We start from the raw sequence: 27,317 nt of genomic DNA, 5'->3' as shown, positions 1-27,317 counted from the left end.
TTGGAAATGAGTGTACAACAAAAGGTAATGCCTTGTCGCAGGTTAAACATCTCAATGCAAAGATTTTCTCTTCTGTTGTGTGTCGGAAGCACATACGCGATATGAACAATTCCACCGAGAACACGAAGGTTGAGCATCTAACCAACGTTCTAGAACCATCTAGGATCACATAGATGGTACAATTTTAATTGTGCCTAAGATCCGTTGAGTGTTTCTGACCCGAATATCCGGAAATATCGACAGTCGCCACGTATATAAATACTGTTGCAGTATATAGACTGTGGTGCAATAGTTAGCGCTTCTGACTTTTGCGCCGAGGGTCGCGGGTTTCATTCCAACATCGGGCAAACATTGTGTGACGATGATTTAAACGTATATAGGTATATATGTTTGTCCGTGTCTGGTACCCATAATACAGGAAATCCTAAATTGCGGCTGGACGACTGTGCGTGATTTGTTCCCAATTATTATTCTAATTATTGTAAAGAGACATGTGATGCGTAGAGAGAAGATGCATGACAATGTGACTAGGATATGTATGGAAATGGTAGCGCAAGGTAGAGGGGGAAGAGGTCGACCGAAGAAGACATGGATGGAGTGTGTGAATGACGATATGAGAGAGAGAGGAGTGTGGAAGAATGAGTTTATCAGAGGAATTGTGTAAGGAGCCCCGGTAATCAACGAATTAAAGAGCGGACGGCTAGCGTGGAATGGACATGTGATGCGTAGAGAGGAGATGTATGTGACTAGGAGATGTATGGAAATGGTAGTGCAAAGTAGAGAGGGAGATGACGGCTGATAAAAGTGAATGAAGAGAAAAAATAGCTGTGCCGATCCCACCTAGTGGGATAAGGTGGAAACAAAGAACAAGATTACTATAAAGAGACGTCAAATTTGTCAGCGTACCTCTGATCTGAATATCCAAAAATATAATTACGAAAACGAAACACACCAACACCCTCATTACTCTCCCTCATACCTTATTTAAAAAATAAAGAGTCAGATGACGAACTAAAAAGCCTTAGGTAGCTACGTTGTTCGAAGGCGAGTCGTTTCATTGGCCGACGAAACGAATATCAAAAGAGCCAGTAAAGTTGAGAATGCTCGAGAAGTACAACGCCATCTATTGTCAAATGGCGGAAACCCATATCGAAGATACCTACTCGACTTGTGAGGAATGTTCTCGATAATTCTAGGAATGTCGTATCGACTATAAAAGCGTTGCAGGGATGTCACGAAGTCAGTTAGTAATCAGAACTACTCGAGGATCACCTGAAGCGAAGCGGAAGAATTGAATTGAGAACTTTAAAGTGCTCGTTAAGTGTTTTAAGTTAAATAGAGTTTTAATTTGCACTTCGGTAGAATTTTTATTTATCCCGAACCCCAGCGCGTAACAGTATATATGGGTTTTACCTAAAAACAATCTCATACATATACTTAATAGTAGCGATTTTGGTGCTCTAATAATAAAACTTTACTAGCCGTACTCGCCTGCTTCGCTGGGCATTTAAAATCAACATTATTAATGTCATTATTTTCATTATTAATGTATTTTCTACATGGACACCAAGTTTCAAGTCAATCGGTTGCATGGTTCAGTAGTTATAACGGAACATCCGTAAAAATCACTGTAGATTTGTATATTCGTATAGATGTACTCACTTAAATAATTGGTATAAAACATATTATGGATACAGTGATATTTTATTGCCAAGTTTGTCGTTTCACTATTAAATACATTTGCATTTCCGTACCTACTAATACAATCTATGACGCAATCAGGCCAATTGTTTGTTAATCCAATCAGGGGCAGCGCAGCACGACGTTCGCCAATCAGAGGAGCTTATTGTAACCACGATTCGAACAGAAAATACAATTAGTTGATGTCAAAAATTTTGGAGACGTTTCAAATCTAGTTCATTCCCGCTTTCGATTGTTTTTGACACAAAACTGTGAGAAGGAAATAAGAGTTCTCGTTTTTTTTTGTTTTATTGCTTAGATGGGTGGACGAGCTCACAGCCCACCTGGTGTTAAGTGGTTAGTGGAGCCCATAGACATCCACAACGTAAATGCGCCATCCACCTTGAGATATAAGTGCTAAGGTCGCACGTATAGTTACAACGGCTGCCCCACCCTTCAAACCGAAACGCATTACTGCTTCACGGCAGAAATAGGCGGGGTGGTGGTACCCACCCGCGCGGACTCACAAGAGGTCCTTCCACCACTAATTACGCAAATTATAATTTTGCGGGTTTGATTTTGATTACACGATGTTATTCCTTCACCGTGGAAGTCAATCGTGAACATTTGTTGAGTACGTATTTCACCGGTGCATCGCTCAACACGAATGCACCGGACGTCTTTATCCCTTAGGTCACGACGGTTCTGAAACTTCTCGACTTCTCCTATTATTTAGTTACTGGTGGCACTTGGCATTTTGAGGCCACATCAGTTAGATCCATTGAATGGTTTCCGTAATTCAATATTTCAATCAGCGAGAATATCACTTGAGACTTCGAGGTTATTAAGAGAGTTTTAACTATGAATGCGGAAGGCTTTAGAGGAAGAGGTAGACCTAAGAAAAAATGGATGGATTGCGTGAAAGACGATATGTGTAAGAGGGGAGTTTGCGAAGAAATGGTATATGATAGAGGAGTATGGGAGGAGAAAGCATGTTGCGCCGACCTCAGGTGACTGGGAGAAGGGCAGGATAATGATGATGATTACTTGAGACTTTAACCTCATGTGTCAGTGGGTTTCCGGGTCATGAACGTCGAGGGGGCTGTGAGATATCCACTCACGCCCATAAATTAGTTCACTAAGGATCTACTTACCATCTAATTAGGTTATTGATAAATGAAACACGAATATTTCTGTAACTTATCGATATAATTGTATTTTCATATTTTCCAGAAACATTAATTCATTAAACACATATACGGACACCGGCGATAACAATCAAGATACAACAGCTCCTAATTAAAACTAAATGTTTTATTTAAAAAAAAATACAGGATGTTGTTTTTGTACTTTAGTGTCAACAAAAGAAAGTCGCGTAATCTGCGAAGTATCATACTATATTAACATCTGTTTTTAAAGTATTTTGACGGTAACATCTTTGGGTGGGACATTTAGAACACAAGTTCTTACCAAGGCTAAGATTGGAGAAGATTGGCGACAGCAAACGGGGCTGTACTTCAGTGCTTTCTTCAACTACTTAGAGCTCCATTTGATACAAGATGTGAATATTATTTAAAATTGCGCTAGACTTTTGAAGCATTATTTAGTTCTACCCTATGATTGTGACCACCGCTAATTACAAAATAAAACCATCGTTGCCCAAAAATAGTCTTGTCGGATCCTTCGGATCCGCTCACGGTGCGTTTAGGGTCTTCAAGCACCGGTCACCGTTTTCTTAGAACTATTAGTTCGACTTGCGACCTAGTAGATAAACACAACCCACCGAGTTTCTCGTCGGATCTTCTCGGCGGGTCGCGATGTCGATCCGGTGGTACATTTAAGCACTGCTCTTGTGAGGGTGAGTGTTAGAAATTGTCTCAAGTCGACCAAGTGAGTTCACCTACCGGTCCGCGCGAAGATGAAATAGCCTCTTAGCCCTCATTCGCACGGGCGTTTTAAAAACGTTCTCAATGTGACGTAATCGGTAACGCCCAACGCTTAGCGTTCAAAATGCAACACTGCGCGATAAAAAAGCGTCGCGTTTTAAAAGCGCTGACGTATGAACATATACTATAGTAGAATTATTTTGACGGTGCAGTTTGGGTCATAAATAATCGGAGCGGTGGTAGTTCACTTGGTGGTAGGACCTCTTGTGAGTCTGCGTGGGTGGGTACCACCGCCCTGCCTATTTCTGCCGTGAAGCAGTAATGCGTTTCGGTTTGAAGGGTGGGGCAGCCGTTGTAACTATACTGAGATCTTAGAACTTATATCTCAAGGTGGGTAGCGCATTTACCTGTAGATGTCCAGTAAACACTTAACACCAGGTGGGCTGTGAGCTTGTCCACCCATCAAAGCAATAAAAAAAAAAGAGTATTTCACTCTGTCTTCCACTCACAGGCCTTATGGACGGGCATAGTGATGCGCATTATTGTTTTCGATAAGCGTTACCGATAGTGTATTTAGTTTTGTAAATGACAAATGTGGGTTAGTGATAAAAATGAAAGTAAAAATTACTAATCGAACACTTACACTTACCCGTGCGAATGAGGCCTTAGGCACCGGTTAGGTAGGAAAAAAATTAGTAATTTGGATACGGAGAGGCAATAGCACAGAGTGTAACTAGTAATTAATAATATGACTGCTGATTAAGTGTTACCTACATCTCAGTCAAAAGTCCCGGGCATTAGATGCATGGCATTTGACTTGCATTAGATATCTACCCGTCCGAAAAACTCCGCTCTCTGTCTCTAACGCGATCATTAGAAAGAGACAACAATAACAGCTTTTAGTAATAATATATGCGTTTAGTTAATTCCAGATTTAATTGTAAGATTGAGGTGTTTTAAGGATTGAACAACTGGTATACTAGGTATAAAGACTTCGTTGTCATGTTTCATGGGTGGTTGCTTTAGCAATGTTGAGCAACCATGGTCTTGTCTGGCCGCTTAAAGCAAAATAGATCTCTTTCTGTGGCACAATGGGTCAGATGATTTAACGGTCAGGGAAACGATACTAAGGATTTCGTGTCTTCAATTACTCAACTGTACGAAATAAAAGCAAAATTTTACCGTAATGCCCTTTCGGAATAAAGTTAAAAATCGTTTAAAATGTACATTACACCGCAGTTGCGGTTCCCCTTAACTAAAATAACGTAAATCATAGTAATGCCGCTTACTTTGGATATTATTTTTGTAACAGTAACAACAATTGATAGTTAATTAACACGTAATACTAAAATTTCATTTACTAAGTAAATTATGAACTTAACATAAGGCTTCTTTTATCGCCAAACCAGAAGGTCTGATTCACAATGATTTCCAAGAGACATTCAGAGATTTATATCGTGAGGGTATTTGAGAAATTATCATTCTTTTAAAAATGTTCGTCCCAATTATAACTTCGTGCCGTGTATGTGTAATCTTTCCGAATATGAATATATCTATGATAGCGCTGATCCTGTCTAACGCGTTAGATAGATAGAGATAGATGACGTTTCGCAGTAAACAGCAATGTAATACAATGCTATTAGAATAAGCTGAGACGCGGGGTCAACGTCCATTAACAGTCTTTGTGTTACAATGCGGCTTCGCGAAAAACAACAAGAAATATATTAATGTGTTTTGTTAATGATTTTTTGCTATATTAAAGACTGTATCGGTCTCATTACTTTAGCGATAGCGGGCAATAATTGACAATATCATCTAATAATTGTGGCGGTCTGTGCAAAAGTGACATAACCCAAAAAAAATCATATTCGTGCTTATATATATTGTAATTTATTTAAATCCTTATACATTTTTAAAACAAACCTATCCATATTTTGACCCCTAGATAACAGATGGCATTGGAATTATTATTTTGCGCGTATTGTTTTTTTGCCTACGTAAAAGTAAATTCGAACCTCATTATCTCCATACTATGGTAAGATTAGGGGCCACTTTTGCACTGATAGCCTCAATTGATTCTAGAAACACGCTTTTATTTTACACAATTTAAATCAGTTACGTGTGACGTTTAAAAGCATTTTTACGATTTTAACACGAAGTTTTGAAAACTGTGACGTAGTCGTAAAAGTGCTTTTAAACCAAAGGTAAACATTTTTAAAAGTAACAAAAAAAATAAAACTGCTTCTTTAAACATTTTTGTCTAATTATAATACTGCAATGTTTTATTGCTCTAGATTATAATTAAAATATTACATATTATATACTGTGATTTACATGATTCAATTATAATAATAACAACTGTATGTATGTATGTATATGCATCATTTTATTTACAAATTAAGCGAATCGTATTGCTTTCAGGAATTATCCTATATTTCAATTATAATATATTTTTATATCTAATTACATTCCAAATATACATATACTATAAACTATGTTTAACAGTCGTGATTAAAACTGAACAGAAAAAAAAATTGACAGTGTCTTTGTACACGACTAACGCTTTTGGCAATTTCAACTACAATAATATATATATTTTTATTATTAAAGAAATCAGAGCTAAATACACGGATATACACAATGTTTTTGGTGTAGAGAAGTAGGCTGTCGGTTGTCTCACTGGATGCTTATAGAGTGCAGTGCAGTGAACAATGCAAGAAAAAATGCACATCGACCTCTAGAAAGAGACTTTCGGCTAATTTCGGCTTTGTAGAGCGTTGTCCCTTTCGCACGAAATACTAACAGTCCGGTATCTACTAAGAGCTGTTAAAACAATTATTGTGAGTTGCTTATATTGATTATTCTTTTTATTTTATTTTTTATATACCTTTTGTTTGCTATAATTGTTGTTCTTAAATTATAGTAAAATAAAAATATTTTTACGTATTGATTTATTTATTTTGAAAAGTGATAAATTCTGAGAAAACAATTATAAATCCTCAATTCCTTCGGATTCACTATCAGTGCATATATATGTTATTATAGATTCATTCGCGAAGCAGTTGCTCTTGAGTTGTTAGGTCTTCTTCGGAGGCGCTCGGGCAGCTGTTAGCAAATCCCACCTGTCCTGGTGAAACTGGAAGGGCCTCCAGGGAAGGGCCAGTAATCCTTCCTTCCTAAATAAAAATACTACTGTTACGTAATAAACGCCCATTGGCACTCCATTCGCTAGTTGACTTGTCTAGAGTAACATTATGTAGTTTTTGCTGTGTATTTTGGCTCTGATTTCAATGTCTTTGTGCATTACATTTATTTTAATATAATGAGCTAAGCGTAGCACAGTGCCAAAGTTTTATTAATATAAATATATTTATTTACATTTATTTCAAATACTATATCATAGTACAAAATTTATTTCTACATGTAATCATTTCGAGGACTCGGAGTTTTCAAAGAAAAAAACATCTACATTATAGCTGATAGTTTTTGTAGTAATTATCTGGTTTGGTTTTCATTATACTCTGTCAACAATAGATAAAACTATTTTTCGTAGCTAAAATTTTGAATTACCTACTTCAATTCACTGTAAATGCGGAATTACTGAAATTGTTTTGTTATTGTTTGATGACTTTTATAAAATTTCACAATTTGAATATTGAATATTGTTAGAACCGTTCATTTGGCAATGTATTGTGTAATTTTAATTCAATTACACGTTGCAATAACCATTATAGTCCTCGATCAGTGCAATTTACGACTAGAGACTATAAACAATTGTGCTTAATTTAAATAAGAATAAAATTTTCCTATTTTTTTTTAAATTTACACATTAAGCTTTAGTGTAGTTTGATGCGTTCAAAAGTATTTAATTAAAAGTAGGACCGGGATTGAAACAAAAGCTTTTAAATCCTACTAGGACTATGCAATGACGATCGATTTTTAATAGCCCACGCTGTAAGTAAGCCCGTATGTAAGCTATTGTCTTTGTCATTAATACTGTCCATAAGTTGTTAGTAAGCTGTTAATAAGCAAACGCGATTCAACTTGAAGTTACGACTTAAATGACAAATGACTTAAATTTTCTTTCTTATCAAACATGTTCTGTGTTCAAGCGAATGAAATCTGATGAATTAAAAAATGCTTTATTAACTATTAGATCTCGTGTCTACCCTCGTTCATTAATATAAAAAAAGGGAAAATAATCTTGAAGCGCTATCAACCTTTTCAAAGGAACCCTTATCAAATTTTCTCTTAGCGCTTTTCTTTTCGTCCATTTGTGATGTCAGTTTTACTGATTTTTTTCCGAATTTGGACTTTATTTTTTTCTCTAGCTCAGGCGTCATACGGTTCGTAAACGCAAATTTTTGAGTCGTGTAATAAATCATGTCATAAGATCCCCACAGATACAGCCCACTGAGTTTCTCGCCGGATTTTCTCAGTGGGTCGCGTTTCCGATCCGGTGGTAGATTCTGCGAAGCACTGCTCTTGCTAAGGTCAGTGTTAGCAACTCTCCTGTTTAAGCCCCGTGAGCTCACCTACACACGCTAGGGTAAGCTGACATAGCCTCTCAAGGCTATCAGCATAAGTAGGAAAAAAAAAGTCATAAGATCGAGTTTACTAACGCAATGGGTTCAGCTAAACTGTTGTATAACATTAATAAGTTGTGCATTTTATTTGAACGCATCAGTAGTGATAAATTTACTTAACCTTATCATTTTCCTATTAGTTTGATGGTAAGAAAAAAAATATTATTTACTTACAAAATTATTAGGTGCTATCATTGGGGGTAGTAGGTTAATGCTATGCTACATTACCTTAGTAGGATTGGAATGAAGATAGGACATTTAAACGTCGACTTCTGATGAGGTCGCACGTGTTTACCCCGATTTAACTGATTAGCATTTTAATATTAATATTCAGTTATATGTAAATTTTATTTAATAATAATTAAATAATTGCGACTACCAAAAAAATAAAAATAATCATTATGATTATTAAAAATCCCAGGGAAAATTACGACGCATTTATCACAACAACAAAAAAATCAGATCTAAATTGCAATGCTTTGCGGCGCGATATGGCACACGAAAAATACTAAATTAATTACAACGAGACCGCCAAACTGTTTCGATTGTTTACTGCAAAATCTCTCCATTGCTTTTCAAAATGCCACAAAACATCACCACGAAAAATTAACCAACATAATAAAAATACCGCCATTTTCATTCGTTACACAAACGTCACTTCTAATGTCACTATTTTTTTTTAATTTACGGAACCGTCGTGTGAAGGATTCAGTCGGAACAAGTCTTGCAGCATTGCTCCTTATATCTCTTCAAGGCGCACATGTTCATTGCCCTGACGTTCTCGCAGAATCGTGACGTGTCCCTGCACACGCCATCTAGTGGTCGAGATTAGTATTTTTATTTTTATGATTGAAAGATTACTGGTGACCCGGAGGCCTTTCCAGTTTCACCAGGTCAGGTGGGCGAGCAAAGGCTTAGCCAGGAGGGGTGGGATTTGCGAACAGACCCGAGCGCCTCCGAAGGAGACCTAACAACTCAAGAGCAATTGCTTCGCGAAGGAATCTACTACCGGATCGGAATCGCGACCCACTGAGAAGATCCGGCGAGAAACTCAGCAGGCTGATGCATGGGTTAGGTTGCACGTCGACCTCTTTGTCGATTTCGACGAGTACGGTTGCCGGGGTTCCTCAGCCTGCTCCTAGTGTTAGAGCTGAAGGTATCTAGTGAAAGAGTTATTGGATCTGATGGATCCATAAGAACGTGTCTAGGGCGACGACGGTGACTTGCTCCTGCGTGATCAGGATTCGGGGAACGAGATTAGTAATTAAGTCATTGTCAAATCAATACGGCACCTACCTAGATGGATTCAAAGTGAAATGTGAAGTTCAAAGTCGGTCTGCATTTTTGGTATAAACTGGAATATTGTTTTATTTAAACAGATGAGTTTACGACGTGAATGTTAGTCACCTCCTTGAGATATGAGGTTGAAGTTAAAATTTTATCGTGTAAGCTGTTTTATCATTCATTGTGCTTAGTGCGAGCTTCTTAACGTTTTCGATAGCGTAAAAGTTAAGCCGATTTTGTATGCAGTTAGAACAGCGCCCCTAGCGGTGAACGTACGCAAACGATTCCTTTCTATCCAAATATGAGCTAACTTTTACGCTATCGATAACGTTAAAAAACTCGCACTAAGCACACAGGACGGACAATGAGTGCACGCGCATGTTTGCGTCACTTTTATTTAGAGTATAGGAGAACTTTTGATGCAGCACTTTTGTGTTTCGTCAAATTATTGAAGTGTATTGCCAAATTTTACAATTCAAATTCTAAATATTCTATTTTAAGCAGTGTATTATAAGGTTTTACATTAACAGCTCTTAGGTATATTTTTTTTGTTGAGTGCCGTTATTTTTTTTAAATCGTTCAAAGTGTATTGGAATGAAAGTTTGAGAATCACTGAATTCCAAAGAATTATTCACACCAATATTGGTTTTCCAAACGATTTATTCTAGTTCTCATTTTAAGTCTATAACTACAGACTTCACATATTTGCTAACAGTTAATTCCGCTTACCTTTAAGTAGACTGAAGGTATTTTAGGGAGCACTAAAATTGGTGAGTTAGGTAATTTTCGTTTGGAGAAGAAAATAAGTACTTGGTGTGTAGATTTTTATTCAAAATTCGAAACTGACCATTGCTTACACAGTGCTGTAGAGGACAGTCTCTCAATACTGCCGGTCGGCGTAGGTCACGGCAAGCGACGCCAGCGCCCCGCGCCCCCCTTTCTCCTGGTGCCCCCCGCACGCCCGTCCCACCCCCCGCACGCCACACGCAGCGCAGGGTGCGGTGCTGTCGGCCACGACTACCGCATTCACCCTTACACTGTGACAGCAGACGTAATAAAGTAGTTTTCTTTGACAAATGAAATAATAATAAAGGCCCCAGTTTAGGATTCCCTGTGTTATCAGAAGGTTGCGATCGAAGGACGATCTCACAGCCCACCTGGTGTTAAGTGGTTACTGGAGCCCATAAACATCTACAATGTAAATGCGTCACCCACCTTGAGATATAGGTTCTCAGGTCTCAAGTATAATTACAACGGCTGCCCCACTCTTCAAACCGAAACGCATTACTGCTTCACGACAGAAATAGGCAGGGTGGTGGTACCTACCCGCGCGGACTCACAAGAGAACCTAGCACCAAATTTTTCACTAACAGATTTAAATGATGAAATGATTTGTACCTTAGTCCAAGGACCCACGTCCCAAGTCGCCGTGCACGGCTTTCCGTCCTTTCTGATCTTCTCGGGTTTCGTTGTGAAGTCACATGAGGATTGCGGCAAGACGCTTCCATTGTCAGCAGTGCAATCAACTCGACGACGAATTATAGCTAAAACATTGTACTCTAATATAAACGGAATTTGGGATTATCAAGGCTTTTTCAGCAAGTCTATAGAGAGAGAGAGAAGAGAGAACATACTTTATTGCATACCAAAACACAATTAACATTAGAAGACAGTCAACAAGCAGATACGTTTGTACAATAGGCGGTCTTATCGCTAAAAGCGATCTCTTCCAGATAAACTTTTAATTACCCGAAATTCTGGACAGATAAAGATACAGCAGGTATGTTGCAGTGTACTATTAACAACACATTATTAAATAAAATAGATACTTAAATACATAAAATAATACATAATAGTCTATTACGCACCGAGGGCGAGGGTGACAATCGCGGGTGGGGATGTTCTACTTTTCTCCCTAGGTGCTTTTACAATTTTTTTTCAACCGGGATGAAAAGTTCTTATAATATGTACTCTTTTATACAAAGAAGGGGAAGGGAAAAAGTCGTCGTGGCCTAAACGATAAGACGTCCGGTGCATTCGTGTTGAAGCGATGCACCGGTGTTCGAATCCCGCGGGCGGGTACCAATTTTTGTAATGAAATACGTACTCAACAAATGTTCACGATTGACTTCCACGGTGAAGGAATAACATCGTGTAATAAAAGTGAAACCCGCAAAATTATAATTTGCGTAATTACTGGTGATAGGACCTCTTGTGAGTCCGCGCGGCTAGGTACCACCGCCCTGCCTATTTCTGCCGTGAAGCAGTAATGCGTTTCGGTTTGAAGGGTGGGGCAGCCGTTGTAACTATACTAAGACCTCAGAACTTATATCTCAAGGTGGGTGACGCATTTACTTTGTAGATGTCTATGGGCTCCAGTAACCACTTAATACCAGGTGGGCTGTGAGCTCGTCCACCCATCTAAGCAATAAAAACAAAGGGAAATAATTATTAGACTATATTTGGCACAAATATTAGCACTTATTAAAGATAGATTTAGTAGTATTTTAGAATTGACTGTATCGCTTCTCGTATAATTGTCTGGATTTTGCTGGAAGTAATTTATTAGTAATTCCTTCTAGTTCTAATTTTCTTATAATATCTTCTACGTCTAAATCACTATCACTCGAGTTATTCGAATCCATTTTTTATTATAATTGTCTGGATTTTGCTGGAAGTAGTTTATTAGTAATAGCTGTTCCTTCTAGTTCTAAATTTCTTATAATATCTTCTACGTCTAAATCACTATCACTCGAGTTATGCGAATCCATTTTTTATTATAATTGTATGTTATGACAAAAAAATAACCAATTCTTGATCAAGCTTCCATCAACATAAAGATATAAACATGCAGTCTCTAGGTTACCGGGAAATAAAGAAAGGTTCGCGTATGCGCACATTTGCAGTTTCACCGGGAGAGAATCGGGTACTTTTGTCCCGCGTACCAGGGACTAAAAACGAACTTTTCATCCCGGGGCGTAAAAATACATAAAATAAAATATATAAAAGTTACTCAATGATTACCAGTTCCACTCCTGAGGCATCTACGTGATGACCATTGTGAAGTTCTCCAATTGGCGCAATTGTCTCCGCCACACTCGAGCACTACCTTTGGAGGGATCAAACCTCTGGATAGGCATTCTTCGGTTTCGACCGTTGTCGTTTGATTCACTGTTTTATGCTGTTGGGTGGAATGGAATGGTGAAATTGGTAGATTTAGGAGCTAATTAAGCTAATATTTGAAATAATATCGACGAGTGAAAGCCTATTTGGGTTAAAAGACATTTTTGCAACTTTGCAGACAAAGCCATTGAACGTTTAAAGTTTGAAAAAAAATAGCATAACAAAAAACATCTTCAGCTATTTGAATACGTTAAGCTTAATTGAAGTTCAATTATCATCGTACTGTTGATACTAACACCAAATTTTAATAAAACGGACCTTTAATTTCATAGATGAATGTCGCTTAAATTCAAATTCAAATTCAAAATCATTTATTTCAACTTGGATGTCATCAAAAACACACTTGTTGAATGTCAAAATGTAAAAGAAAATGTTAACTCTACCACCGGTTCCAAAAAAAGCCACAGTCCTGAGAAGAACCGGCGAAACAAACTCAGCGGGCTTTTTTTTTTTTTGTATTTTCTCAACTATTTTCTTTTTTTTTTTAAACAAGAAAACATATTTACAGTATACAAAAAAACAAGTCAAAAAAATACAATTAAACTATATAACCTATCATCCCTAGATATATTATGAAATCATCAAAATCTTGGGTTAATACCACCATATTAACCCAAGATATTAATATTTTGATACCTGGCACATTGCTCCTCTAACTTGGTGACCGATTTGCCCACATACAGCATTGCAAGGAGACCAGTCCGTTGTCTTCCAAGCGTATTCCATTATGTCCGAAGCTGTGGTTATTCTGTCAAAGAATATTGATAAGTGCTCAAAATATTTAATAGCAACAATCAGAGTATTCAATAATTCAAACGACAATTACTTCAACTTAATTAAATGATTGTTTCTACTAGAAGTTATTGTTCATAGAGAGCAGAATACATAGTTCATCTGGTGTTTGATTACGGCAGCACGCCACCATTGTGGTGTGAGGTTGATTTTAAATGTAAGCGTTAACACGATACGCAAAATTTGCAAATTTTTTGACAGACATGGTTCAATTGGCGGAGCCCACAATACACATAGTGATTGATATATTAAAGAACGATTGGTGAAAGAGACGGTTAGCGTGGTATGGACATGTCATGCATTGAAAGGAGATTCATGTGACTAGGACATATATGGAAATGGTAGTGCAAGGTAGAGGGGGAAGAGGTCGACCGAAGAAGACATGGATGGAGCGTGTGAATGACGATATGAGACAGAGAGGAGTGAGTGTTGAGATGACGGCTGATAGAGGAGAATGCAATAGAGAAATTAGCTGTGCCCACCCCACCTAGTGGGATAAAGTGGAGACAAAGAATAAGTAGTATTAAGCCCTGTGGGATTTACTTTCAGATGTCCAAGGCATCCCGTAAATATATTTGCTTACATCAGCTGGATGTATTCATTTATGTAAGCAATCGACAAAAAACTTCTTACAAGGATTGTTTCTATTGTTACCTCGTTTCAGTTGTAGGTTCAACTTCAACAAGATTTTCTTTTAAATTCAAATCGTCTTCTTTATACGTCTGCTTAGCGTAATCTTCGTTCACGATTATAATATCAGAATCGTCATCTTCGGGGAATACGATCTGTTTGTCCTCGTAATTTAAAATTCGATTCGTTTGGGAACCGTAGTTCTGGTACATCAGTATCGGATCGACGGTCCGTTGCCCTCGCGAGTTGCCTACGGTCTGAAAATTCCAAAACATCTGCAAATATCAATTATAGATGTTCTCGAAAAAAATCATACAATATGATATCCGAAACCGGAGCGAATACTCTAAACTTAATTATCCATACGTTATTAGGTAACTGAAATAATGAATTCGGTTGATGATAGTAAAAGAAAATGAAATAATGAAGTCAAATCAATAAAAAAATATGATAAGGAATCCTATAAAAATTGTCCATTCGTTATTAGGTAAGTGAAATAATGAATTCAGTTGATGCTAGAAAATGAAATAATGAAGTATCTAACAATAAAAAAAAACGTGTTATGGTAAATAAAAGTTATTCTCCACAAAATGCTGTGAAGGTTAATATGGTAACGTGATTAATTGGTGAAAAAAAGATTGCTAATATGCTATTTCATCGAATATCAATAGAATAATATAATAATAGACCACAGACTGGTGCTTGAGATGAGAGGTATAAGGTTTCCGTCTTCTATATCTATAGATTGGTGTGTAGCTTCTTTTGCTTGGGGTCCGGGCTCATGAAGGATATACAGTGCAACTTCGATATAACAAATCGGAAGGGAACTAGTAAATATTCGTTATATCAAGTAATTCGGTAAACTGAGGTTTGTTATATTAAGGATAGTTTGGTCTGCCATTTGTTATAAGGATTAAAAAAAATAGTTTTATTCACCTTAACTTTGTGTGTCTTGTTATAGCGAACAACTTCTACTAATAAACGATAACATATTTTTATCAAACTACTGTATGACTTTTCTATTTAAAAACAATTAGGAAGGCAACAATTTTTCTCAAACCTGTCGAGACTGATTCACATACTTTAGATTTAAGGGTCATTGGTGGGAACGGTATAAAGGTTTTGGGTTGACAAAATTCGTTAATTAGAGGTATTTACACTTTTTTGATAGTTGAAAATTTGTTATAAAGAGGTTGTTCGCAACACATCTTCACAACGTAAAGGTATTTTTACATTGACTCTTATGGACAGTTAAAAAAAAAGAAACTAAGGGATAACGAAGAATTTGTTAAATCGAGGACGTCGTTATATTGAGGTTCGTTATATTAAGGTTGCACTGTATTATGTTTTTTTCTAGCAATCCAATACCTCTAATGTCGAGATACCTTGCAAAATGATACAAATTCTTTCAACCACACAAGTTACCAAGTAAACTAATGGTCTGAGAAATAAATGTTCAGCTTCATTTGTCTGTAGTGACGTGTCTTGTCATTCTAAATACTGCCACTATGACATATTCACTCTTTATCTTAATGCTTTATTCAAAATTTTGAGTTTATGATGAAATAGCATTCACATACTGATTAATACAACACCTTTAAGCAACTGCTTAAAAAACACCGAAACGAGCTAATCTCAACAACATAAGTTACCGTTAATGATGAGAAGAACTTGTCATGCCAAGATGCACACCGATACCAATTAATTAGGGCCTCGTTTTTGCCTTAAGTTTTTGGAGTTTAGTTGTTTTGTCACTGCATTGAAATTTAATTTTGTATCAGGTTTTTATTCGTTAGTAAATCGTAATTGTGGTATGCACAGCATTATGCTATTCAGTTGGTAGGCCGCAGAGTAACTCACTCATGGTAGGCTTTCGCGAAGCACAGTACAGCCATCACCATAGGTTGGCCACTAGTCATTACTACTACTATCTATTACAAACGACCGAAGAAGACATGGATGGAGTGTGTGAACGACGATATCAGAGGGAGAGGAGTGAGTGTTGAGATGACGGCTGATAGAAGAGAATGGAATAGAAAAATTCGCTGTGCTGACCCAACCTAGTGGCATTAGGTGGAGAAAAAGAGAGATCTATTACAAACGCTCTTTGGACTTCGTCTTCTGTGACTCTCCGTTGGTTGTCAAGAATCCTGTCTATATGTGACATTGCCTATATTTTACGTAATATATTATATGTATGTAAGTACGTAATTTATGTTTGGTGATACCGAAATTATCCGTATTTTAGCACTCAACAAAAAAAATCTTTATCCTTTTGCGTACTAGATAAAATCGTATTACTGCACGCGAGGCAAGCTAGGCAACGATATCTTCGAAATCCAAATTTTCGAGAAATACTATTGTTACGCTATCAACTGTGATAATCCAGATCGTATTTTCAGCTAATTTGATTAAAGCGTACTCATAATAACAGTGAGCGTATTTAGCTTTATAAAAACCCGTGACAAAACCATCGAACGCCAAAACGTAAGGCAAACAAGGCACTCCAAAACCTCTATTTCGGTAACTCCTCACCTGAAGCTGCATGACTATGTAATGGAGGCATGGCAGAAGCCTGCCGGCACTGCTACGTTTGGGCGGTAGCATCCGTGAAGACACAGCACTTTCCTTCAATTTGTAATGTCCGAAAGCAGCGTGCGATTTTTAAGAACTCATTAAGTAAACAGTTTTATTTTTGGTGCATAAAAATCTTTGAACTATCGAGGTATCGCGATGAATATTATAGAGGATTCAGTAATTTGTAACATACTTTCATAAGGACGGTGTTTCTGTATTTTGTACATTGAAGTGATAACTTCTTATGAGATGGTATGCCGCTTCGTTCACGTCATTTCGGATCCTCCCGATCCACTAACGGTGCTTTTAGGTACCCCAAGCACCGGTCATCGTTCTCGTCGAACCCGTCGCTTGCGACGAAGGGCTCGACGAGTAAATTAACCCACAGACACAGCCCACCGAGTTTCTCGCCGGATCTTCTCAGTGGGTCGCGTTTCCGATCCGGCGGTAGATTCTGCGAAGCACGGCTCTTGCTAGGGTTCGTGTTAGCAGCGTCGTCAGGTTTGAGCCCCGTGAGCTCACCTACTAGTTAAGGTTACGCAGAAATAGCTTTCCAAGGCTTTCAGCTTAGGTAGGAAAAAAAAAGCTTCGTTACGTAACGCGTTACGGCGCCAGTATGTCTGTCTTCCCTTTCTCTCACGCATACGTCAGCGGCATTAAGAGCGTGTTTAACTCCTAACTGTTTATATATATTCTTTTCAAGTTCTTTTACAAGTATCCTTACATTAATATACATAAAAGTTAAGTAATAACCTAAGCTTTTCACATGTTAAACAATCTCAATATTAAACAGTTCAATTTAGATTAGTTTTAGTTATCACTTCTATCGGGCGTCCCAAGACACCATATCCAATGACCATAACCATATCAAATAGTTAATACGATATTCGATTTTAAGAGATTAGGCCATAAATAGATCAAACACGACACTTTAAAAATTATAGTTAAAAACTTATACAACTTGTGTCTTTATCTCTTAAAGTTCTGGACAATCATGTTCGGAGATGAACAGTTAAACACGAAGTTGGTAGTGTTCTTTAGGTCTTACAGCGACTAACTCTGTTAATTACTCATCCAATTTATTTTAAGCATCAACGAAAAGTTTGAAATTAATACAGATTTAGTTAACACAATTCCTACATTCGAATTCATCACAGAATTTTATGTCTCCATTAAAAGTCTACACAATTGTACGAACGCGCATTAAATTTACAATCCATTTTATGTCATTCATAAAGTTTGTTATTGCTTGTATAGAGAAACGTAAGCTTTGTAGTAGGGGGAGTGTATTATTTATTTCAGCGGCATTCTCCTGTGTCTGTACTGCTGGATATACTAGATCAAAGTAATGAATAACTTTATAAAGCAGCTAATTTTAAAAACTATGTAAATTTTCCTAAGTAGAGATCTTTTTATTTTTTTATTTTTTTCATTGCTTAAATGCGTGGACGAGCTTGTGTTAAGTGGTTACTGGAGCCCATAGACATTTTTTTTTTGGTCCATTTTTCCTTGTTAGGAAGGGCAAGGGGATCTAAGCCCATACAGCCTTGTCTGCTCTATATATATTTCTGAAATAATTTTTCAAAAAAGCCTAAGCCAGGTCTTATATGATATATATTAATATATCCTGAAATAAAAATGTCATTAAGGCCGAAGCCAAGTCCTTTATAATTTCTTCCTGAAATTTTTAATTTCAATAAGGCCGAAGCCAAACCCATAGACTTCTACAGCGTAAATGCGCCACCCACCTTGAGATACAAGTTCTAAGGTCTAGTATAGTTACAACGGCTGTCCCACCCTTCAAACCGAAACGCATTAATGCTTCACGGCAGAAATAGGCGAGGTGGTGATTCCCACCCGTGCGGACTCACAAGGTCCTACCACCAGTAAAATCATTGGATTATCATCATTGGTATCAAATATTTATTTCGTTTATCTTATTGTTATGTTCATTCGTGCCCAAACATTCTTTGTTGTCATTTCGTTTATAAATAGTATAGTTACAGGGGAGTTCATAGGGGTATGGTAATAGATTGTTATTTCTGTTTTATTGTTTTAGATAGAGTTTCTGAGAACTGTAATTAGGAACAAGTTTGTTTTCATGAAACAATAATAAATTTTGACCCAATTAATTTAACTTTGCATAGCCAGTTGATTTATCAAATGTTGATTTATAAAACGCTAAATGCGGAACACCTGGTGCTAAATGGTATAATGTATGCTAATTGTATGGTAGGCAGCGGCTTGGCTCTGCCCCTGGAATTGCTGTCCATGAGCAACGGTGGCCTCTTATCATCAGGTGGGCGTATGCTAGTCTGCCTAAAAAGGCAAAAAAAGAAGGAGGAAGCACGAATTATTGTAAAGTGGAACCATCTCGTATAAACTAAATTCTACATCTAAGTTTTTTTTGTATTTGCTAAGATCTGGTTATCGAAGTCCATAGACATCATCAACCTAAATAATGCCACTCGCTTTAAGTCAAGAGTTCTAAAATCTCAGTTTTTACAGTACAACGACTGCTCCACCCTTGAAACCGAAACGCATTATTGCTTCACGGCAGAAATAGGCTGGGTGGTAGTACTTACCTATCTACGAGCGATTTCACAAGATGTTCTACCACCAGAAATTACGCAAATTACAAAAAGCTGACTTGAGTAGAGGTCACAATATCGGATCTCTAACAAAAACATAAACTTCCAATTTATTTCGGTAGATTCGATTCATTGAAGTACGAATAAAAATTGTCTAAATTTACAACTCAATCAAATGTATCACCGAACTATAAAATTTAACCGTTTTATGAAAAAAAAATTTAACAAAAAACCAGAAATCACCGTCCTTTTGATCTTTCGTTTGAAAAATATTGCTCTAAGAAAGAATACCGTTTACTTACTACGATCTATTTTTTAACTTAGACTTTTTATTGTTTAGATAATTAAGCAGTGCTTTCGTTACTTTATATATTTCCTCATAAAACGCTGATTTGTATACACCAAAAACGTTAAATTTTAAATTGTAATCACTTGTTTCACTCACCTCATTTTCGTCGTAAATATCTCTGGCTTGGGGATTGAAGCTGGGTGTTGCTTTTGTAGTGGCCGTTTGGCTGTATAATGTTTCTCTTACTTTATCAGTTTTACCTGCTAGACAATATTTAAATTTAAAATTAAATGTAACACAAGACTTGTTTACGTCCCGACAGAATTCATCTATCTATATTTTTTATGCAGCTGAAATATACTCGTGGACTTAAGTAAAAAAAAACCCGCAAAATTATAATTTGCGTAATTACTGGTGGTAGGACCTCTTGTCAGTCCGCACAGATGGGTACCACCACCCTTCCTATTTCTGCGGTGAAGCAGTAATGCGTTTCGGTTTGGAGGGTGGGGCAGCCGCTGTAACCATACTGAGACCTTAGAACTCACATCTCAAGGTGGGTGGCGCATTTACGTTGTATATGTCTATGGGCTCCAGTAACCACTTAACACCAGGTGGGCTGTGAGGTTGTCCACTCATATAAGTAATAAAAAATAAAAATAAACTTCGAAGAACCATTAGTGTATTAAATATGAAAATTTGCATATTGTAAATTTAATGACTTGAGAATGAAGTGTTCGCTGCAGTAAGGCACGTCCTATTATTTTTTAAAATAATAGACTACCATTAAATCTTTGTACTTAAATAGGTACAAAGAAGTATTTATGAGTTGAAAAATACGATATACATCATAATATAAAGCTTTCTGCCCGTAGCTTCGCTCGATTGGACTATACTTTACATTCCGATAGAGGCACCCGTCACGTGCGGACGTGCTCATCGTCCACTCGATCGCCCGGTCTTTGTTCGCCCGGCTTTTGTTAGCCCGGCCATTGTTCGCGCGGCCTGTGTTCGTGATACATCTGCCGACCAAGTGTGTTTCCTGGAAGCTTTTATTTGTTTTGTTTTAGTTATTTTTGTGTTCGTGGAACATTTGCCGACAAAGTGTTTTCCTGCAAGTATTTATTTGTTTTGCTTCTTTTTGTAATTTCTGTTTTGTTGTGCTTTTTCTTTGTCCTGTAGTAATCGCGCCGCATTGCCACCTGTGTTCAATAGAACCGCTCAGGTCCGAGAAGTTGGGGCCTCGCCGCAAGGCGAGTGTTTTCAAGACCCGGGGCCGCCCCACCTGGGTACTCAGCGATCATGGACGCTGTATTCGTGGAATTCCTCCGACTTCGTCACCCACAGCTCGCCTCAGAGTTTCTGGCTTTCAAGGCCAATCACACTGCGAGCTCTCTCGAAGACTCCGCCGTGCTCGCTGCTCCTGCGTCGCCTGTACCTGCGTGCAAAGCGTCTACATCGAGCACCGCAGCCTCCGTCGTGCCTGCCGTTCCCGCGTCGCCTATACTTGCGAGTAAAACTACTGCGTCGTCCGCCGTGGCCACCGTTCCAGCAGCGCGCGGCCTCCGTCGCGCCCTCCAAAACTCCTGCTTGTAGGTCACCTGCGCCCGCCTCCTCGTCCTCCGACTCTGACTCGGAGATGGAGGTCGACCTCGCCCCCGCCTCATCGACGGATGGATTCACCCTGGTACAAAAGGGTAAGAAGCGTGCCGCGGAGTCTCGAGCTCTCGCGGCCGCTAATATTAGCAAAGCCGCGAACGCGTCGCGCCCCCGCCCTCAGACTCCCGTTGCGCCTCCAGCCCGTGCCACTCCGTCGCCGCGACCGGTGGCGCAATCTAAAACTCAGACCCCTCCCCCGGTTATCCTTCAAGAGAAGGCAGCTTGGGACCGAGTTTCCCTGGCCCTTAAGGCCAAAAATATTAATTTTGCCAGCGCCCGTAATCTCGCCAACGGGATTCAAATAAAAGTAACGACACCCGACGACCATAGGGCCCTCTCAAGTTACCTCCGAAAGGAGCGTATAAGTTTCCACACTTATACGCTCCAGGAGGAGCGCGAACTCCGCGTTGTCATACGTGGAATCCCGAAGGAGCTAGATGCCGATCTCGTCAAGGCAGATCTGATAGAACAAGGCCTACCAGTAAATTCCGTGCACCGCATGCACACCGGCCGCGGTAGGGAGCCATACAATATGGTTTTAGTCGCCCTCCAGCCTACCCCGAGGGTAAGCAAATTTTTAACATTCGGACTGTCTGTAGGCTCTCCGGTATTGCCGTCGAAGTCCCCCATAAAAAAGGCACTCCTAGTCAGTGCCATAACTGCCAACTGTACGGGCACTCTTCCCGTAACTGTCACGCGCGCCCCCGATGTGTTAAGTGTTTGGGCGATCATGCCACGGCCCTCTGCGCTCGCGACCAAAAAACCGCGACGGAACCGCCTAGCTGTGTCCTGTGCCGAACACAAGGTCACCCCGCGAACTACCGTGGATGCCCCCGAGCTCCAAAAATAAATCGCCGCGTCGCCCGTCAAAACCGCCTCCGAGCTTCCGGCCCAGACATCAAAGCCACGGTACCCTCTGTGCCGAAGGCTAAGCCTGCTTTCGTGCCGGCGTCGGTGCCCAGCGTCTCGGCTTGGGCTAAACCGTTGCCGTACACGAACACGGCTACAACTCTCTCCCCCGCGACTCGTCCCACCCCCGCGATACGTCCCTCCCCCGCGACCTGCCCTCCGACCGCGTCCGAAAATCTCGCTCTAGCGATCGACTTTTTCCAGTCGATCAACTTTGAGCGTGTTAACGCTTTGGGTGACGCCATTCGCGCCGCCTCCACTGCACAACATTTCATCGCCGTTGTGCAAGAATACGCTGACGTATACGCGTCGTTAAATACGTACGTCCTCCCCTCACTCCGCCGGTAATCAATGGCGTACATTAGTAGAATAAAACCCTTATCCGTAACAATAGGATTTTTAACGCTTACGGTCTCGCAAATCAACGTGATCAGGTTTGTGATTTTTTGCGTGACCATCAAATTGACATTTTCTTAGTGCAGGAGACCTTACTTAAGCCCGCGCGCCGTGACCCTAAAATCGCGAACTATAACATGGTCAGGAACGACAGGCTCTCTGCCCGTGGTGGTGGTACCGTTATTTACTATAGAAGAGCCCTGCATTGCGTCCCGCTCGATCCTCCCGCGCTCGCTAATATCGAAGCATCAGTGTGCCGAATCTCACTGACGGGACACGCGCCGATCGTTATCGCGTCCGTTTATCTTCCACCGGATAAGATCGTTCTAAGCAGTGATATTGAGGCGCTGCTCGGTATGGGGAGCTCTGTCATTCTGGCGGGCGACCTAAATTGTAAACACATCAGGTGGAACTCACACACCACAACTCCGAATGGCAGGCGGCTTGACGCGTTAGTCGATGATCTCGCTTTCGATATCGTCGCTCCGTTAACCCCGACTCACTACCCGCTAAATATCGCGCATCGCCCGGATATACTCGACATAGCGTTATTAAAAAACGTAACTCTGCGCTTACACTCGATCGAAGTAGTTTCAGAGTTAGATTCAGACCACCGTCCCGTCGTCATGAAGCTCGGTCGCGCTCCCGATTCCGTTCCCGTCACGAGGACTGTGGTGGATTGGCACACGCTGGGCATCAGCCTGGCTGAATCTGATCCACCATCGCTCCCGTTTAACCCGGACTCTACCCCGTCTCCTCAGGATACCGCTGAAGCCATAGACATCTTAACATCACACATCACCTCGACATTAGATAGGTCATCGAAACAAGTTGTAGCGGAGGACTTCCTTCACCGCTTCAAATTGTCCGACGATATTAGGGAACTTCTTAGAGCTAAGAACGCCTCGATACGCGCCTACGACAGGTATCCTACCGCGGAAAATCGTATTCGAATGCGTGCCCTACAACGCGACGTAAAGTCTCGCATCGCCGAAGTCCGAGATGCCAGATGGTCTGGTTTCTTAGAAGGACTCGCGCCCTCCCAAAGGTCTTACTACCGCTTAGCTCGTACTCTCAAATCGGATACGGTAGTAACTATGCCCCCCCTTGTAGGCCCCTCAGGCCGACTCGCGGCCTTTGATGATGACGAAAAAGCAGAGCTGCTGGCCGATACATTGCAAACCCAGTGCACGCCCAGCACTCAATCCGTGGACCCTGTTCATGTAGAATTTGTAGACAGTGAGGTAGAACGCAGAGCCTCCTTGCCACTCTCGGATGCGTTACCACCCGTCACCCCGATGGAAGTTAAAGACTTGATCAAAGACCTACGTCCTCGCAAGGCTCCCGGTTCCGACGGTATATCTAACCGCGTTATTAAACTTCTACCCGTCCAACTCATCGTGATGTTGGCATCTATTTTCAATGCCGCTATGGCGAACTGTATCTTTCCCGCGGTGTGGAAAGAAGCGGACGTTATCGGCATACATAAACCCGGTAAACCAAAAAATCATCCGACGAGCTACCGCCCGATTAGCCTCCTCATGTCTCTAGGCAAACTGTATGAGCGTCTGCTCTACAAGCGCCTCAGAGATTTCGTCTCATCCAAGGGCATTCTCATCGATGAACAATTCGGATTCCGTACAAATCACTCATGCGTTCAACAGGTGCACCGCCTCACGGAGCACATTCTTGTGGGGCTTAATCGACCAAAACCGTTATACACGGGAGCTCTCTTCTTCGACGTCGCAAAAGCGTTCGACAAAGTCTGGCACAATGGTTTGATTTTCAAACTATTCAACATGGGCGTGCCGGATAGTCTCGTGCTCATCATACGGGACTTCTTGTCGAACCGCTCTTTTCGATATCGAGTCGAGGGAACCCGCTCCTCCCCACGACCTCTCACAGCTGGAGTCCCGCAAGGCTCTGTCCTCTCACCCCTCCTATTTAGTGGTCAACGATATTCCCCGGTCGCCGCCGACCCATTTAGCTTTATTCGCCGACGACACGACTGTTTACTATTCTAGTAGAAATAAGTCCCTAATCGCGAAGAAGCTTCAGAGCGCAGCCCTAGCCCTAGGACAGTGGTTCCGAAAATGGCGCATAGACATCAACCCAGCGAAAAGTACTGCGGTGCTATTTCAGAGGGGAAGCTCCACACGGATTTCCTCCCGGATTAGGAGGAGGAATCTCACACCCCCGATTACTCTCTTTAGACAACCCATACCCTGGGCCAGGAAGGTCAAGTACCTGGGCGTTACCCTGGATGCATCGATGACATTCCGCCCGCATATAAAATCAGTCCGTGACCGTGCCGCGTTTATTCTCGGTAGACTCTACCCCATGATCTGTAAGCGGAGTAAAATGTCCCTTCGGAACAAGGTGACACTTTACAAAACTTGCATAAGGCCCGTCATGACTTACGCGAGTGTGGTGTTCGCTCACGCGGCCCGCACACACATAGACACCCTCCAATCCCTACAATCCCGCTTTTGCAGGTTAGCTGTCGGCGCTCCGTGGTTCGTGAGGAACGTTGACCTACACGACGACCTGGGCCTCGAATCAATTCGGAAATACATGAAGTCAGCGTCGGAACGATACTTCGATAAGGATATGCGTCATGATAATCGCCTTATCGTTGCCGCCGCTGACTACTCTCCGAATCCTGATCATGCAGGAGCCAGTCACCGTCGACGCCCTAGACACGTCCTTACGGATCCATCAGATCCAATAACCTTTGCATTAGATGCCTTCAGCTCTAATACTAGGGGCAGGCTTAGGGACCCCGGTAACCGTACTCGTCGAACTCGACAAAGAGTTCGACGTGCAACCTAACCCATGCATCAGCCCGCTGAGTTTCTCGCCGGATCTTCTAAGCGGGTCGCGATTCCGATCCGGTAGTAGATTCATTCGCGAAGCAGCCGCTCTTGAGTTGTTAGGTCTCCTTCGGAGGCGCTCGGGCAGCTGTTAGCAAATCCCACCCCTCCTGGCTGAGCCTTTGCTCGCCCACCTGTCCTGGTGAAACTGGAAAGGCCTTCGGGCCACCAGTAAACTTTCAATCATAAAAAAAAAAAAAAAAAAAAAAAAAAAAAAAAAAAACTTTACATCACGTGGGCGGATACCCGTGTTCAATAGTGGGCTGAAAGGTAGCCTATATTATTTCGCAGGCCCCAATCTATTTCCGTACAGATATTCGTCAAAATTGGTTCTCCGATTTGGTTATGAAAATGTACAGAGCTACTATCGTATTTATATTTTTTTTATGGATTAAGTACGATATATTGTAAGCCCGTATGGGTATGTACCACCATCGTGCCTATTTCAGCCAGTCATGCGTTCCATCTTGAAGGGCTGGGCAGTGGTTATGTACCGTCATTGAGATAGCCAATGGCTTGAGGTGGGTGACGGTGTTTACGTTCTATGGGTTCCGGCAACCACTTAACACCAGGCGGGCCGTCTACTTGTCTAAGTAATAAAAACATACTATTTCATTTTAAATCGTCGTCGTCAATAAGTCGTCGTGGCCTAAAAGGATAAGACGTCCGGTGCATTCGTATCTAGCGATGCATCGGTGTTCGAATCCCGCAGGCGGGTTCCAATTTTTCTAATGAAATACGTACTTAATAAATGTTCACGATTAACTTCCACGGTAAAGGAATAACATCGTGTAATAAAAATCAAACCCGCAAAATTATAATCTGCGTAATTACTGGTGGTAGGACCTCTTGTGAGTCCGCACGGGTATATACCACCACCCTGACTATTTCTACAGCGAAGCAGTAATGCGTTTCGGTTTGAAGAGTGGGCCGCCGTTGAAACTATATCGAGACCTTAGGACTTATATCTGAAGGTGAGTAGCGCACTTACGTTGTAGTTGTCTATGGGCTCCATTAACCACTTAACACCAGGTGGGCTGTGAGCTCGTCCACTCATCTAAGCAATAAAAAAAAATCTTTTACTTTACTTATATACAGAGCCATTGGAAAACCCGTACAAAATTGAAATGTCCCTTCGTGCTAACTGTTACTCACTTTTCTGGCGGTTCTTGTAATTTTTTCTTTGGTCTCCAGGTCGTTGTTCGTGAGACTGATCATCTGAAGCTCCACCGGTCATGGCTCTGTATCTGCCATCCGCTCTGCTGTTAGTATATTGGAAAAGTGACCTTATTATATAAGACGTACGTGTTGAATAACCCTTAGATAACACTCTTCAAAATACATAACAGACAATAAATAAATATCATCATCATTACCCTGTCCTTCTCCCAGTCACCTAGGGTCGGCGCAACATGTTTTTTCCTTCCATACTCTTCTATCATATACCATTTCTTCGTTCACTCCCCTCTAACCCATATCGTCTTTCACGCAATCCATCCATTTCTTTTTAGGTCTAACTCTTCCTCTATATCCTTCCACATTCATAGTTAACATTCTCTTACCAACCTCATTTTTATTTTATCTCATCACATGTCCATACCATCCCAAACGCGCACTCCTCAGCTTCTCTGTCACAGGTGCCACTTTCAGACTTCCTCTAACATGTTCATTCCGTATTCTATCCATTCTCGTTACTCCACACATCCATCGCAACGTTTGCATCTCTGCTGCATGCAATCGCCTAATACAGACAATGAATAAATAATAAACGCAGCGCTATTTTTATATCACTAGCTCATAAGTGATATGATTCAATGGAAGCATTTGTAATGACGATCCTATACTTTTTGCTATAAGCAACCATTTCATACCTGGTATATCTGGTCATTCTATAAATTTAAGGCACAGTATGTCCTACCCATATGTATCTCCTATAATATCATTCATACAGTCCATTCAAAGCTTTTAGGATGCCCCCTCTTTAT

The 27,317-nt window shown here is 40.5% G+C and overlaps 1 protein-coding gene across 8 annotated transcripts in view; it reads right to left on the bottom strand.

Annotated features, from left to right (window-relative positions):
* Nucleotides 1–2,870: 2,870 nt before the first annotated feature.
* Nucleotides 2,871–27,317, bottom strand: part of nolo (ADAMTS-like no long nerve cord) — a 376,621-nt gene continuing 352,174 nt past the window's right edge. For 5 of the 8 annotated variants that reach the window (XM_089739120.1, XM_089739122.1, XM_089739125.1 and 2 more), the window contains 9 exons: nucleotides 26,488–26,594; nucleotides 19,655–19,761; nucleotides 16,577–16,669; nucleotides 14,066–14,316; nucleotides 13,256–13,367; nucleotides 12,461–12,617; nucleotides 10,835–10,980; nucleotides 10,284–10,473; nucleotides 2,871–8,967 (listed from right to left, as the gene is read on the bottom strand). In XM_089739120.1, coding sequence (XP_089595246.1) covers nucleotides 8,861–8,967; nucleotides 10,284–10,473; nucleotides 10,835–10,980; nucleotides 12,461–12,617; nucleotides 13,256–13,367; nucleotides 14,066–14,316; nucleotides 16,577–16,669; nucleotides 19,655–19,761; nucleotides 26,488–26,594 — 1,270 coding nt within the window. In that variant the 3' untranslated portion in view covers nucleotides 2,871–8,860. The remainder of the gene's footprint in view (nucleotides 8,968–10,283; nucleotides 10,474–10,834; nucleotides 10,981–12,460; nucleotides 12,618–13,255; nucleotides 13,368–14,065; nucleotides 14,317–16,576; nucleotides 16,670–19,654; nucleotides 19,762–26,487; nucleotides 26,595–27,317) is intronic. The other 3 variants (XM_089739123.1, XM_089739124.1, XM_089739127.1) reach the window with 1 other exon arrangement.

The sequence above is a fragment of the Bombyx mandarina genome, chromosome 28 (genome assembly GCF_030267445.1).
Source record: "Bombyx mandarina strain Sakado chromosome 28, ASM3026744v2".
NCBI classification, from domain to species: domain Eukaryota; kingdom Metazoa; phylum Arthropoda; class Insecta; order Lepidoptera; family Bombycidae; genus Bombyx; species Bombyx mandarina.
The sequence above is the reverse complement of the archived record's forward strand: the minus strand, read 5'-3'. Positions and strand labels throughout refer to the sequence as shown.